This window comes from Zootermopsis nevadensis, unplaced genomic scaffold, assembly GCF_977971745.1.
Source record: "Zootermopsis nevadensis isolate Lab colony 2312 unplaced genomic scaffold, Znev_1.0 Znev_ptg000021l, whole genome shotgun sequence".
Lineage (NCBI taxonomy): Eukaryota > Metazoa > Arthropoda > Insecta > Blattodea > Termopsidae > Zootermopsis > Zootermopsis nevadensis.
Window position 1 is genome coordinate 19,827,572 of NW_028259153.1, and position 16,710 is coordinate 19,844,281.

Genomic DNA, 16,710 nt, shown 5'->3' on the forward strand with positions numbered 1-16,710 from the left:
GAGGTCGAAGTAGCAGTACCATGTATTTCACTCCGACGTTTGGTCCAAGACGTGTTTCTTCTCAGTGTCCGTAGGCAGCATGCTTCATGCGCTTGATAGGAATGCAGCGAGTGTGACTGTCCTTGTTCGCAGACCGCGTGGCCGACTTCTCAGACGACGAGGAGGAGTTCAGTAGCAACGACGAGGGTGAAGCCGAGGGTTCGGATTCCGAACCAATGCCAGAAGACGCGATGGGTAGAAGGGCTCGCAAGACAGCCAGGGCGAAGATTCCCGCAAACGCCAGGGTAATGTCCTCCTTGTATTTTACTGTCGCAGTATCAAAATCTCGCAAGACGAAAAGCGAATTGGTTTGTGTCAATGTTGGTCTCCTGGACAGTAAGACATTGTGGACTTGTAGGTAAATACCGGAGTTTCGGAGGAACATGCTGCCTCCATCTTCAGGTCATCATATTTCACCAAAACTTTGATATGAACCCACAAGACCACATGGCATTACAACCCAGAAGACTGAAATCTTCAAATGCTGGGATATTTCCATAAGATAGATCATTACTTCTTCTGTTACCGTCATTCACCTTTCAGCGCTATGCAGTTTGAGATAATTGCATCAAATTATCCAAGACCGGTAACTCTTTCCGTCAGATTTTCCAGCCAAGATTTCATATGCACTTCTTGTTTCCTACATCAGTTCAGCAGTCCATTGGACCCTCCCCTATATATCTGTGTAGATGTTAAGCATTTTTATAGCCTGCGTTAAAGTTAAGTTGTGCTGATACGGTGATAGTGATGGTAGCGTAATGGAGTGGACGAGTCATTAAGAAAGACGGGCACCAAAGTTAATATGAAGCTGACCGTAGTTTCTAATTTTATTTTTCGTGCTATTCTGTTGACAGCAACGTAATTTAAAACAGAAATTCATTGCGCTCTTGAAGAGGTTTCGTGTCAGCGAAGATCTTCAGGGACTTGATAACGACCAAGAAGCGATCGGGCAACAACTTTCAGGTAAGTGCATTCTTCGTGAACTCACTAAAAGTAGAAAGTTCTTTACGCCACGTATTATACGTCACCAATTGTACGAGGCGGCTGATATATTCTTTCATTTTATTTCAATGTAAAACTTCACACATTCTTAATCTCAGATCTGGGTTGAGGTCCTCTGAATCTGTGCCGTTCTGTCAACAGTCAATTGATGGAACAGCATACACTAACAGTTTAATCAATAGAGAAGGAAAGAAAAATGTTTAAAACATGTATTCACTTATTTCAGTGAAACTTATGGAGAATGCACACACTAGATTCTTCTTCTTCTTCTATGGCTCTCCGGTTCGTATTCGGTCCATGGCCTCCTCAATTCTCCTCTTCCGTTCGGTACTTTGTTAGGTCCGACACGCTAGATTGCAGTTCATTAATTTATTTTCTTAATAAGATGAGAAGTAATTACGAGTCAGTGAGTAGACTATGTTTCCACATTGCTTACAGTCTTTTTAGTGACTTTAAAAAATTAAAAGCATCTAACCAACCAACTTTAGTCTGTTATATAGACTGATGACGATTCATTAGAAAATGAACGTGCAGAAGGGCTCACGTCCTTCATTTCGGCTCGTGTCGATCGCAAATGTTAGGAATGGAGGGACGAAGTGTCTGAATGAATTCATCAGTTTTAACCGTTTGAGTGAGGCTTGTTAAATTGAACAGACTGAAATTGTGCTTTGTGTACGTTCAGGGGGCGGTGTAGACCCTACCGAGATAGAAGATTTGTTTGAAGAGCTCGAAGATCTGAGTGATTCTGGTCCCGAGATTGACACGATGAGCATCTCGTCAACTCCTAAACCCTCTCTCAGGCCTTTTTTCTCCAGTAGTCGCTCACTGCTACAGGAGTCACTTAATGTGCCAGGTAAGATTTTGCCTTCTGTTCTGAAGGACGTTTCTAACAAGTTGGAAGATTTCATTTATGCTTCCTTTTTTTTTTGCATGGTGTACTGCGAGGATTTGTTACTAAGAAGTTTGTATCGTGAGTACGTATGCCATTTGCATCCATATATAAAGCGCAATCCAAGAAATTCTTGAGTTTATGTTTTTCTCTGAGGATATATTGATTTTATACTTTGATTTGTGATGTACTGAACACCAGTATTGTTTTCTACACTGAAAATAGACCAGTGGTATTCAACCTTTTTTTGTTCGCGTACCCCCAGATATAATTTCTCTTCAACTTTGTACCCCCAAATTTGTTGGTGTATAATTCAAGTTATACATAGTATATAATCTACATCTAAAATAAATTAAATAAATTACATTACAGATTATTCAGTGTTTATCATAAAATAATTTTTTTTTTAAAAATTTCATGTACCCCCTAAGATGTCTTCGCGTACCCCAGGTTGAATACCACTGCTCTAGACACACTGACACAAATTTAAGCAGCGCTGTGTTGAATCCCGATGATTATTGACCTTTTCTGCCTCTTCAGATGGCTATCATACTCAAGCGATGTAGCACGATATGCCTGCCATACAGACAAAATATTTGAACCCTCGTTTGCATGTTTTTTAATTAAATATTTATTACAAATTGTATACTTGTTGTGTACATAAGAAGTAAAAAATGTTAATTTACTTATCCTTGCTTTTAAAATTGGATAAATAAATTTATACCAGGAATATAGATTTTTATGTATCTGGTTTGATGAAAGGGACATTTTTGCGAGCCTGCATAAAATTAATTTTCCAACCACCTCACTCTTTCAATTTTTTTAATACGTCTGCTTTTGATATGTGCATATTTTTATGTAACAGATTTTGAAACTAAGTGATTTAAAATTTGATGTGCAATGTTTGTTTTATTTTTGTGTTTGCCATCTGCATGGTATTTTAGAAATTCAGTTTGCAATATCATTTTTAAATGAGATAATTGCATGTTCTCTTTTGAAATGGTACGCGCTGGTTTCTAATCAAGTTGCTGTTTACGAGTATGAAAAGTTGTTGATCAGGGATTTGAACTTTGCGTTATGACAGTTCTGGAAATCAGTCGGACATAAATCCATTTTTGTGATAACAGCTGAAATTCAGGTCATTTAAGAGAATCATTTTTGTGTCAGAAAAGTAAGGGAGATTAAGGGGCAACTTCTTAGTTGGTTAGGAGTGTCTTTTTTATGGATCTGTTGTATTTTGTAAGAATTTATAAAAAGTCTTCTACTAAGCGCACGTGTAAAAATAATCTCATGGAACAAGGTACCTTTAAATTTAATATCTGAAGTAATCTCCTACCAGTATAGGGATTAGCATTGCTACGTAATGTAAAAAAGATATTTCGTGGTGGCCAATTATTCCAGTTACGGTTTTCTCTTTCGCCGTCATGTTATACTGAGCGTTACCGTTTATATTCACGTCTAGAACACGTTTCTTAATATAACGGTGTAGATGATGTTGGAAGGTCATAGTTCCAGTTATTTTAGTGGAATTATGTCTTATTTTGTATACTTTACAAACAAGTATTTTCCATGAGTACAATACATAAATAAATAAATACTGTAACCTGATAAGTTGATTCCAATTCTCTTTAATTATGTAGCAGAATGTCATCTCAGTTAGACCCCTGAAATCATATGCAACAATAGGTCATAGGTGATTGTCTGGAAGTGGGTGGCTTTGCCTGAAACATGTGACAGTAGATCGCTTATGACGTGAAATAAATAATGTGCCTAGTACGTAGATCGTACGAAGACTTTTTAACAGACATTCAGATTTTCATTTTGTGTTCAAAAATTGTTCAGCAGACTTACGTAATATTCTTGATAAGGTCTGTGATTGTACGTGCGTTTAATTTGTCTTGTTCAGAACGTTTTTTTTGTTATAAATGTTGCTGGTGAATGTAATCTGACTGTAGGCCCGCATGTAATGGGAATGTTATTCAGATAGAACGCTGTATTGAGTAAGTTACAGCATAAGATTTGTTGTCCAGTTATGTGCATGTTTCAACGTATTTCCTAGCTTTGTTTCTGTCATATACTATTTTTCAGGTTGATTTAAACTTTTCCATCCTGTACTTAGGAGCATAATAGTCCAAATATATTTAAAGAATGTCCCACCATCTCTAAACGGTTAAAGTTAACTTTAAACAATAAAAATTATTATCACTTTCTACTTGTCACTGGTAATTTACAGGCATTATTTTGATACAATATCTGTCTTTGAGGTCTGTGCGGTGTCTTTTATATTTAATTTGTTTTTGTTCGCATTTAATATACAAAATTTAATACAAATGACTGCAGACTTAAGTCAAAGTAATATGTACAAATTTATATTTGTGTCAAAAATATGTATGCGAGTGGCAACATGCACACGCAGTGGATCCTGTATGATGACGTTACAAGAATTCAATCTCGAGAGCTTGAGCATGAGCAAGCTGGAGTTATAGAATGTAGGAAAGTAGAAAGTGAATGCTTGGCTCAACATCCATACCAAATGTCATGAAAAGACTTATAGCCACTCTCTTGTTTTTAAATGTACACAAATGCTTGTTACATGTGAGGAACTTGAGTTAAAAAGTAAAGTAAAGTTTGTCCCACTATACGCCATGTAGGCGTTTGGGGTGAGTGGAGGTATAGCTCCTCTCTTCCTTGACCTCGGCACTAGATGGGGGTGAGCGGTCAGCATCACGCCCCGGCCGGCTGAGGAACTTACTTGAGTTAGGTTAGGTTAAATTGGGGAGAGTTAGGTTATTGATGTGCATGTGCAGATTATCACTGACACCTCTTGAATTTAAGCATCCGTCACGATCATAATACGGAGTGTAAGGAGTTATAAAATGTGAGTTTGGAGTAGTGACCTATGGCATAATGCCCATACCAAATTTCATTAATTTCCATCAGTCTTTTTTCTGTATCATGTTTATACAGTTGGGCGCCATTTATGAAAGTGTTTGGTTGCAATTAGCATTTGTAATGTCAGTATCACCAAGTTTAGAAAGAAAAAATTACGAGTTTGCCGTAGAACCAATTTTATTCGTAGTGCGTAGCAAAGGTATGGGAAATTTTACTTCCATCCGACACATGTTTTGAACACAACCTGTGTGAACCGCTAAGCTGATTTGCAAATAATAAAAAGTGAGTACTAAGTCTCTTTTTTTTAATACGCTGCAAAGAATGTGACCTGTAAAACTGAAGTGTTTGATGGAAAACCTGAACACGAAAACATTAAATAAATATCTGCCTCTATGTAACTAAACGACTCTCCTGTAATAGGAATTCACCTCCAACTTTTCCATTGCCCCAGTTTATCTGCATTGATGCAAAAGCCGTCTGAATACGTATGTGAGCCATGTTGCTTGTTGTATTGTGTTCTGCTGTGCTCTGCTGTGTTGTGTTTGTGTTTGTTAGTGACTTGCTGACTTAGTTATTGTTACATACAGGCGGCCCGCAAGCCTACGCACGTGTCTGCCTGCCCCAAGGTAGCCAGCACGCACAACAAACTTACTGCACAGGTTAGAAAATTGTTGTTCATTGCATGTTGGTAGTACTGTATCCCCAGATGTTACTGGTGTTTATATTGCACCTGTATGAGAAAGTGTCTTAGAAATGTATCGAGTTGAAATGGACTCTTAGGTATGCCGATTATATCTAACCATGTCCTGCATGTAGAACATTTAGTCTGCAGTTGATTTGTGGATGCAGTTACCCACCGAAATTTGTTCCTTTGCTTTTGCTTTCATACTATGGCACTATGCAGAGTGACTGAAGAAGAGTCTGCCAAACCTGAAGGGTACAAGTAATTTTGAGTAACAGAAATTCTTACTAACATAAGTCCAATTTAGGAAAGTTTAAGTCTGACTAGTTTGAAAATAAGATAATAGATTTACCACAAATTGGGCTTTCATGAAAAATGTTACAGTAACTTTAACATATATTTATCCTTATTTTTTATGCTGTATTTGGATAGTTACTTAGGACTATACAGTTGTTTGTATAATTTTGGAATCTTCCTCATATATGTTCAGTAAGCACCCTGTGATACAGTTAATATATATTTATCAAGAGTGTAATATCCATAATCTCTTGTATGTAATCTGGGTTTATACAATTAATATTCTTTATAATTAAGATAAAAAGTGATGTCATGTGATATAATAGTACACTGTATAGTGTGGTAGAATTCTGCCGACATTTTAGAGGTTGCTGCTGCCTCCATCGTTGCCTAACTCAGAAGATAGCCATATTCATGTTATGGTGTGTTTCTAATGATGTATGTGCGTGAAGGATTCAAACACGTTTCTTAATAAAGGGATCTCGATCTGGTCAAAAACATGGTCTCGTCCACTAGATTTCAGTTTGGTCTGTCATGCGTTATATTTATTTTACTCATTATTTAATGAACAATTTTTTAGTAGCTGAAGTTATTTAGCATGATGGGGTTATTAATGAATAATAAATTGGAAAGTATGTGCGAGTGGCCAGCATATAATATTAAGGTACTATCACAGTATTTGCCTAGAGGTTCCAAAGAAAACCATGAAATCCTAAGTCAATATGCTCATCTATGGGCTTAGATTTGAAACTAGCACCTCTCAGATATGAAGTAGAATTGTTAATACGTGACCATGACATTTGATCCTCTATGATGTCCTGTGACAAGGCACTTTATGTGAACATTTCAGAGAAAGGAGCGGACAGGCTTAGTGACGAAAGTTCCAAGAAAGCTGATTCTGACTCACATCCTGAAAACTGGACAGATCATGAGCATAGTGACCCACAGCAGCCCGCCGCATCCTCTCCTCCTAAGAATTCCGAAGAGAAGAACAAGGTGAGGCTCGCTAGTCAGGTCGGTGAGCACATCACGAGGCAGCCTTATTTTACAAGAAACTGTGTGTCAGCTTCGGAATGGACGGAATGTACCCATGCATGTTGACAGCAGAGAGAGGTTTATTCTAGGATCCACTTAGGTTGGCAGATGGCTGTTAATTATACAGTAGTAATGCCTTTGCTATCTTTAGTTTCAAAAGAGAGAATAATTTTATAACGCACTTACTAAACCTTTATTATATAGCAGCGCAATATAGAAAGGACGACTAATAAGAGAAAAAAGTTACATTTTGATCACAGCACTGTTAAAGTAAGACATGACTTACGAAACCTAAATAAATATAGTAGGTTAATATTAGAATGAATCTTACATGTTGTAATAATTACAGGATGGTGGAGAACGGGAACGCAAAAGCCGGTTGTTTACCAGGGACCGGAATCCTTCAGCTGGGAAGACGAAGAAGCAGGCTGAAAAGACGCTGAGTGCAGAACAGAAGCCTCCAGTAGTGAATCCGAACCCAGTTGGAGGGGATAGTAGTCTCAGTGAGGTCAGTTGAGGTTTATTCGTTGGTTTATTTCTGATCAATTTCTCGGCTATTCAAAATACTGGGAGGGATGGTGCCTCTGTGATAGAAGTGGTCCGCCATGCAGTGCAGTGACTGCTGTGAACGAAATATGCTGACATGGTTGTCGGTTAGGTGGTCGCATCATCCAAGGTCTGCTTTTCAGGTGCCGCGGAAGCAGCTCACAGAGCAGCTGTCAAGGGTTCTACCAGCCGATGATGCTTCGATCCCAGATCACATCACCCTGGTGAATGTGGGTGATCCTCAAGGCTCATTGCTGGCGATGAGATTGCAGGAACGGCAACAGAAGGTCGTCAGCACTCTTGGCCCAGCAGACATCAGGGCGGCTGTCACGTGTCTAGTCAGCAAGATCCAAAAATTGTGAGTATCCTCGGATGTACGCCATCCAAGCCAGTCGAATGTGGCAAATGCTGAACCTTACACCTGCATGTTTCTACCATTATAACTTGAGCCCAGTGTACATAAAGATACATTTAAATTTCTTGTGGTGGTATTACCCCTGCACCTTAATATGTTACTAAAGTTTAGCTTAATTTTAAAAGTACCAGTGCTGATACTGCAGTTATCCTTCGTCTGACAGGCTTTTTTCAGAATCTTTCATAATACTTTTTCCAAACATGTAGATTGGATTCATCTGGCTTAGGATAGGGACTGGTGTCAGGTTCTTATGAACACAATAATTAGCCTTCAGGTTCCAGAAAAGGTAGGGAATTTCTTGACTTGCCGAGTATCTGTCACCATCTCAAGAATTCTGCTGCATGGAGTTAGTTGGCTTTTTCCAAGTGTGTCAGAATGCTAAGCATGGTAGTTCCGTGCCTCGCATGGATATTTAACTTGGGATTGTTCTTGTTTTGTTTTGTATTATTTGATAAAATACCACAACATTGTATCATCCCTTTCCAAGCTGAGTTTTATTTGGCATTTACAATTTTTGTTTAGATTCTTATCATTTTCTAGAGTATTCTTCTAAAGTATTTCTGTAATCATATATGAAAATTCTCAGAATTAACACTTGTGGTTATGATTCTGTCATGCATATTGTAGCTTCGGTTACTGGTGAAAGCTAAAGTATATTTCTTTAAAGTTCATTATTATTCAGTAGAGAAGAAACATTCTGATTGGTGTAAGATGATTGCGGATATACACGTGCATTACAGAGGATCCCATTATAAGGGTTATCGTAAACGCCTCCGTTAACTTATATAAAGATAAATTTTTGATGTTGTGTAATAAGGACTTACATTTAATGTAATTTGTATTGATCCAAGCCTTTCTTAACAAGCACCAAATGAACACCACTGGACTTGCAGAGGAAAGTATTCAAAGATGTTTCTTGTCACAAGGTGGAATTTCTGTGAAAACAAGAACCTTGTCACAAACCACTTACTAAAATAATATATTTACTCTTTTTATTTTTGTCCGAACTCTATTTTTGGAGGTCGGAATTGAATCCATAGAAAATGTACTGAGGCCTGGTGGTGAGAAAATAGTTATTGGTCTAACATGAAAATGTTGTAAATGAATTATTAATGTTTAACTTTGCCCGAATGCATTTTCATTAGCATTTCCCAGCGTTTTATTTAGAGTGAAACATACCAAATTTCTGTTGGGAAATGCTGCTACCAATGCAGTGCAACACCATCCCAATATGGGGTAAGTCGGTCGTTGTTTCAGCTGCAACAGCAGCGCGAAGCCTCCACCTCCAATCAAGGTGCTGTTGGCGGGGTCGGACAGCTTCGTCAACTCGGTGCTGAGGAACTATGTGGATCAACTGTCATTCAAGCCTCCCGAGTGGCAGAACTACATAAAGTTCCTTATTGTTCCACTGGGTGAGTCATTACTACAACCCAGAAAACTAATTTCTTGCAAAAACAAATCTAGTTCAGCAAATCTACTTACTACAAATAAAACATGCCGACAAATTTTCAAATGAAGTTGCGGTTGTACTGAAGTCCATATTCTTTACACATATTTTTTTAATGTTGATCCAGTTTTGGGAAAAATTATAATATATTTAGTTTTATGTAACATAAGGTTTATTTTGACTAAATTTTGTGGTATCCTGTGCAGGAAACAACTCTCTGGCACGCTACCTCAGCAGTCTAGATGGCGTGTATGCATCAGCCTTCTCCGCAGAAACATGGAAGGAACTCCTAGAACGAGCAGAGCTGCAGAAAACAGACTGCCAGGAAATGTTAAACCGAGTCCATCGGTACCTGCACAGCGCAAGTGCCACAATCCAACTTCCCGTAGCTGAAGCCATGATCACATACAAGGAAAAGAGGTGAGCCTTCAATTGTGTAAATGTAAATAAGATACGTCTTATTCTACACGCCAAATTTTCTGAGCTTTTCAGTGGAAATTAATAAAGTTTTATGTGAAGTTCATGTAACATGAGGATTATATGGAATTAATATGAATCATAATATAAAGTGCCATGCAACTTAGTATAATCTCCAGGAGAACAAATTTCATTAAAATCTGTTCATTAATTTTGATTATGAAATGTGGAGATGGACAGCCGCAAACTCTGCATCATGCATTTACTTTATGCTCTGTCTGGTGTCGCTGTTTTGCCAGCACAAAGACCACAGCAACATAAAATTAACAGAATACTACTACATAAGCATCTTGAAAGTCAATTCTAATTACAAAGATCTGTAGCGTAATCAGTATGTTATACTAATGTTTTTTATTGCATTTTTGCCCCCAGTTCTGATGAGGAATCTTCTCAGATTTTTGTTCCCTTTGTTAATGTAAGTATCACAAGCAAGGTGTACTGTTTATTTATTATTAAAACAGAGAAATATGCTATTACTGGTATCAGTTGTAATTGATTCTGACTTTGGTATATTACAGTTACTATTACTGGATATCTAGACTCTGTCCATTGTCTAGTGTTCGTAAAAGAACACGATGTTTCGGAATGTGGATCTGTTTCCATTCTCTGGTGAAAAGTTTAAGAACACTTACTCATTGAGTCTGTTGGAGAGAACTAACCTCAACCTCAGTTACTCAGTCTGGTGCTCTAGGTTACGTAGACATACATTTCAGTAATGGGGAAACAAGAAATTTTATGATTTTATTAAATAAATTTAAAGTATCTCTTTGTGACTACCCTGTAATGATTTGTTGTCCGCGATGTGTTGCAGGATGTTCGCCTAGGATCACCTGAGTCCTCGACATCTGCATCAGTAGATTTGGAAGAGGTCCAACTGAGTGTTCCCCAGTTGTCAGGCTCACCTCCTTCCCTTGTGTCTCTTCCAGACAAAAAAGACCGCATTACCCCTCCCAGCTCGCCCAATATCAACAGCTTGTATATAGGACAAAATAGGTGAGATATCCATATTATCCTGTGCAAACAAAAAATTTCTTTTACAGTCAGGGAAGGGCACCCCCCCCCCCCCCCCCCCATGTTTTGGAATAGGAACTACAAAATTGGATTTTATATGTGCACACAGCCAACAAACAATAAACCAACAAACCAGCAAACACAACTGGCCTTGGTGATCTTATATGTTGTAATTGGTCATGTTCAGGTTGAAATTTAAAAATCACCATCATCTTAGTTCGTTATGTTCCACCAGGGTGGCCTCCTCTTTGTAAGATCCTTCTCCATTTTTCTATAGTAAATCTTGTATGTGTGATTTTAATTCTGGTTTTGTATATCTGTTGATTTTTTTTTCTTTTGGCCAAAAGTGTTTTCTTTTCATAATCTTTGTAAGACATTGATGCATTGAGAGTGAAGTGATAAATGTTTTGTAACTGCACAGGGACCAGTCTCTTTCTGAGCCCATGGAACTGCAGTTAGATTACTGGTTGATTCCCGGCAAGGCGAGTGAAGCACCTGTAGTCAGCAAAAGCGGCAAGGGTGACACCACAAAGTCAACGTTGAAGACAACATTCCGTTCCCTACAGATTCAAAGACTTCCCCTTGCTGGGGAACATCCAACACAACATTTTCTCATGAGCTACTCCACAAAGGAGAAGAAGCAAAAAAGTGAGTGGACATGTTAACCATGTTAGCCCACCTCACACTTTGAAAAATTTTGCTTGCACGCAGGAATTTGACATAATGTGCTGTATCACATTTGTTTGCGATTTTAATTGTGTAACCTTCTTTCCTGTTGTTATCAGATTTTCTTAATCCTCTTGTTGCCTCCTCTCTCTTAAGTCCAAATATTGTCCTCAACATCCTGTTCTGAAACACCCGCAACGTATGTTTTTACCTTAGGATAAGAAATTAAGTTTGTTGCTGTACAGACCAGGAAGTAAAACATTGCAAAGTTTGCGGCATGCGATGTATCACAGACAATGAACATAAAGAAACAGGTGCAATGTTCTCCATTATTTACTTACAGTTATGCGTCTGGGTAAGAAAAAGGAGAAAGAGAAAGAAAGTGAACCTAAGAGTCAGGTTGTTGAAGGCGTTTCAAGACTTATCTGTTCTGCTAAGACTCACTCCATTCCTCTCAAAGGTAATACATTTGTGCACATTAGTTTTAGTAGAGGTTACTGCTGTTTTGTGACATACTCTAAGGTAATTTAGACACAGTTTACCCAAGATAAGTGTATGACTGCATTTTGTACCATGGAACTTCATACAGCAGCTCTGAAAATGCTACTGTGTCTAATGAGCAGAATTCTGTGTGTCTAAAGTGGAGTGTATTATTGCTTATGAAAATCTTACATTTTTGCAGTGAGCATTGATGGAACAGAGTGGTCTGGGGTCAAGTTCTTCCAGTTGTCAGCACAATGGCAGACACACATCAAACACTTCCCCATAACACTCTTCAACTTTCCTGAAGCGAATCTGTAGCTGAAATGCGACCCACAGCAGCTGCCAGCGAGAGCAGTCCGGACCAGCAGGATGCGTGCGTGGGTCACACTCTTCGTTTTCCCTGGATCAGGCTCATAGATGTTAATTACACTGACGTCAGTGCTGTGAATGTGACTTGAATTTGCAAGCCACACTAAAACTTTATAGAAGTGGGATTCCAAGTTTAATCTCTGCTGGTGGATGAGTGTTGAATTTGTGCGAGTATGTGGGCATATGTGTGCATGTGTATTAACTCTAGATAGTTCCTCAGTCAGCTTTTAATTTTTGAAATAATAATTTGATAAATGAAGAACTGGATATTATAACATTATGTATTTCAGGGACCAGCAAACACCGTTGTTGGAATGACGGTAAAAGTGGGAACTATGTGAGTTTCACTGTGGTTACAAGCCCCCCAAAACCAGTTTTTCTCTGTGCCGTGAGGCATTTCTCATACACCAGGAGCTGGTCTACTCAATGAATTTCCTTCAACAAGGAACGTGGCAGGAATATATTAAGTTACATAGGATTCTCCCTGTCTTGGGTGGTATGAAAGCTCAGTTTTGTAATTGTACATGATGAAGCAGTCTGGTCCGTTATGCAGTATCCATAGGTATTGTAGTCTTTCCCATACTAATGCTGCATATATCCCATCTTTAGTGCATGGACAATACTCATTTGTTGTTATTTCCATGAAAGGAAAGTTTAAAATTTATGTATTACACAGATATGTTCCTTCCCTCCTCATACCCGTTCTCCAGACATGTGGATTTCATTTTTATTACTTGTATGTTATGGACATGTACTACATAAAAAGAAGTAATGGAGTGAAGATGAGCATGTAAGGTTCCAAACATATTTGAGAATGGGACATAACCTAGAAATCATATGCCACTGAATGTGCTATGTAACTCTGGTTTCAGTAATATAGCACTCTGATGGACAGGCAAGTTAATAGCTAGAGTTAGCTTGTAGCATATTCTTCCTCATTGCTCAGTACATTGCACAATGGGATTCATATTTTAATAAACTGTTTCAAGAACCACTGCCAGGCCTGATCACATACACTGTACTCTTACTTGAGGAATGTGGATGGGCAGTCACATCATTTTGGCTTCCAGTTTCTAATTTGAAATTGTATTTACATGTGAAACTGATTACAGTTATTGTTAGAGAGGCTGGGGGTTTATAGTGAGCCAGTGATTAAAGCAAAAATGAATTCGGATTTGGTTTGAGTATGTTTTTTCTACTCTAAGCAGACTTTATACCCAAGTAAATACTGTTTAATTGCAGTATTGCTATGCTGTGATCAATAATTTTCGTGGTAGAGAGAGGTGAATATCAAAAATATTAAATTTGATAAATATATGTAGACAGAGGTGTGTGAATTTGCAAACATTACAATTTGTTCATTTAATTTGTTAAAGCAGATGTCACAACAGTTATGTAGCACATGTGACATTCCAGAATATGAACATCAGGATTTAATTTTCCTTTTACAAAATGGTAAAGGTGGTAAAAACCTGAATTTGTTTCAGTGATACATAGTTGTAATATGATTAATTTTGTGTTTTGACATGTGGCAAGATACAGGAATGTGTGTACAGGAAAGATGTATTGTTCATTATATATGCTGTACAAAGCTGTTCTTTCGATTGTGAATGTGGTCTAGTGTATTTGTACGTTTGTCAAAGTGTTATTCTTTTCCCCTCTTCACTTTTTAGGTGTAAATTTCTTGTTGAAACTGTCCTTTATAATCAGCAACTGTGTAGTATCTTAGAAACATTCTGTACTTACCTCTACCTGCAACTTTCAGACTTACAAATATTGCTTCAAACTAGAAATACAGCAATGGCCAAGCTTTATATGCTGTATCGTTATGCTTTACTTTAATAGAATTGAAATAATTATACAGTTTTGAGTGTATGAGTTAAGTATTATTTTTCCAATGTTATATTTTATACATATATTTTGAATACATTCTTTAATTTTATAAGAGGTAAAGTTAAAAAGTGGGAAGTTACAATTGTTTAGACATGTAATTGGCAGAAACAGACCTAAAATTTTGGTATTGGTTGGAAAAGCTCATTCTTAAATATCCATACAAGTGCTAACCTAGAACATTTAGTGTTCTCCATATAGTATCCTTATTCATCGTGTGACAAGCCTAAAGTAACAGTTTCCATTACTGTTCTATAATCAAATTGTAAGCTGTCTGATATCCTGATAACAGTGTTATAAAAGACGCAGGAAAACAAAAGTTGTATTTATATGTACAGTAAAAATAATGTACAACATGAAAAAGAAAAGACAGAAAAAAGTAAGGTTATAAAGCAGTGTGCTGCTGTATTCTGATGTTATGCATTATATTCTAGCGTGTGTGTGTGTGTGTGTGATCCATCATTCTTCATAACAGCGCTCCTAGATTCCCTCAGAAAGCACTCTACAACTATCTCACATGTTTCCTAGGGTATATTTATGTTTTGTTTAAGTATAACATTTTGTCACTTCAGCAGCAAATTAAGCTGTGTTGTATGGGAGCACAGGAATTAAACCCCCGTAGTAGGAGCAGAGCTGCTAACTGGTTTCAACTCTGGGGTTAGAGCTGTATCAGTATACTGATGTGGCTCATGGCTAGCGAAGCCACCCATATGATGTGACACATGACAAAATCCATGCTATGATTAATGAAGAAGAGTATGTGTTTCTGGTATAGGAAGTGCAAGAGAGCTTTGGATTGAACAGAGTGGTATTCTAGCCGTAAGAGGAGTCCGAGAAATGCATGAAATTAGGCACAGATCGAATTGGCATGTATTACTTGAATGAAGCTTGGTTAGACCAGAAGTATACCAAAACAATACGGCACATTAGCGTTGGTTCTGGTGGCTTACAGATCCTAGTCGTCAAAGGAAGTCTTGTTATATAATGTTTGTTTAGCTGTGACAGGATTTGTTCCACAGAGCAAGATCATTTTTTTGTTCTAAATCAAAGACCTTAATGAATTATCTCAGCCAGATGATATCAGGGGTTTTTAAAATGTCTATCCAGTAGTTTTTACCATTCCACTTCCTGAGTCCAGTATTGTAATGGATAATCCCATCTGTAGCTCACTTTTATTGGAAGGGAAATTGTATGCAGACACAGGGCAAGTAGGCATTATGGCATGTTTATCCAGTAAACACATTTCTTACATGGCCTCACAAATGTGCAGAGTTACTGCAGCTAGTTATGATAAATAGCCTTATAAATTCCATGAACTGAACACCACTGCCACTAAGACTAAATTGAACTTTTATGGTCACAGGTGAAGTCATATGGCAGACAAAGAACACCTGCAGAATTGCTGACATGGGGAAGTGGACACGAGACTGTAGACAAATACAGATCTTGGTGTAGAATGATTGTGTGCAGTAAAATTGCCAAATGAGGATTTTCAAAGAGATATCCAGAGATGGCATGCTGAAACCCGTTGGATTCAGACTCTGAAGTGTCCAAAGTCCAGAAATGAGGTATTTATGTTGCATTAATAATAATAATGCAGACTAATAATAATTGACATTTTGTATTGTAGCATAGTACCTGTGTACTTTTGTGGTGGTAGCATGTACTGGTATCCTTGCTTTGCTCAACTGCTTTCATTCATTTACATAAGTCTATTTTTTCCTTCCCTGTTGAATCATAAAAAAAGTATTACATAAACTTAAGTGTTTTAATGAATCATCAGAAAAGAGCCAAAATCAAGTGGTTCAAATGAGAATCATTTGGATGCAGGTGTGAGGATAATTGGTATTAAAATGGATCTTGTTAAAACTGGGCCAAGGGTGTTGCCTGGATTATCATAGTACGTAAGTAACGAATCGAGGGATTAATTCGTTACAATTCTTATGACCGACGAAATAATCCTTCATAAGTTGCAAGGTTAATCCACAGTACCATCTGAGGTCTTCTAGGCCTTCAGATTCTTTTAAAATTCTTTGTTCGAGAGATGGTCGATTCTACGATAATCTTTGGACAGTTGGTTCTAGTTTCGATTGCTGTTATGGCTGGGTGTATTGAGTGAAATGTTCAAATATGATTTGAAAGATTATAAACATTTGCGGTAAGTGTCAAGAGGATATTTTACGTAATATGAAAGAAGAACAGTTACTCGTTATAAGACTAACTGAATATTTGTCATTTCTACTTCAACTATATACGGTGTAGTTCGTGGTCGCTGAAACTTCCACGTGAGTGATACGGAATATAGAATAGAAATGAACAATCTGTAGACAAACTCAGGTTATCCCAACTTTCATAATGTACTCCTATTTGCACGGCAGGCATTAATCTTCTTTGCTTTGGTATTCCCTTTTTGTTAGTGGGCTCAAAAATTAGGAACAAATATTGACTACGACTATATAACATTACAACCCAGAATAACATAACCTGCAAAAGTAAATCTTTTTTGTGTCGATTTTCTCTGGCAGCTATTGAAAGCGTAATGTTGATAATTCTTAATAAATAATAATTTT

At 37.6% G+C, this 16,710-nt stretch overlaps 1 protein-coding gene across 3 annotated transcripts in view; it reads left to right on the forward strand.

Annotated features, from left to right (window-relative positions):
* The window catches only part of KrT95D (phosphofurin acidic cluster sorting protein KrT95D), a 77,500-nt gene extending 62,946 nt beyond the window's left edge, over positions 1 to 14,554 (forward strand). For 2 of the 3 annotated variants that reach the window (XM_022061454.2, XM_087353041.1), the window contains exons 6-19: positions 133 to 284; positions 894 to 1,002; positions 1,724 to 1,894; positions 5,410 to 5,481; positions 6,652 to 6,797; positions 7,186 to 7,344; positions 7,526 to 7,740; positions 9,055 to 9,209; positions 9,451 to 9,664; positions 10,094 to 10,136; positions 10,533 to 10,714; positions 11,154 to 11,380; positions 11,742 to 11,858; positions 12,081 to 14,554. In XM_022061454.2, coding sequence (XP_021917146.1) covers positions 133 to 284; positions 894 to 1,002; positions 1,724 to 1,894; positions 5,410 to 5,481; positions 6,652 to 6,797; positions 7,186 to 7,344; positions 7,526 to 7,740; positions 9,055 to 9,209; positions 9,451 to 9,664; positions 10,094 to 10,136; positions 10,533 to 10,714; positions 11,154 to 11,380; positions 11,742 to 11,858; positions 12,081 to 12,199 — 2,081 coding nt within the window. In that variant the 3' untranslated portion in view covers positions 12,200 to 14,554. The remainder of the gene's footprint in view (positions 1 to 132; positions 285 to 893; positions 1,003 to 1,723; positions 1,895 to 5,409; positions 5,482 to 6,651; positions 6,798 to 7,185; positions 7,345 to 7,525; positions 7,741 to 9,054; positions 9,210 to 9,450; positions 9,665 to 10,093; positions 10,137 to 10,532; positions 10,715 to 11,153; positions 11,381 to 11,741; positions 11,859 to 12,080) is intronic. The other variant, XM_022061455.2, reaches the window with a different exon arrangement.
* The last annotated feature ends 2,156 nt before the right edge of the window (positions 14,555 to 16,710 follow it).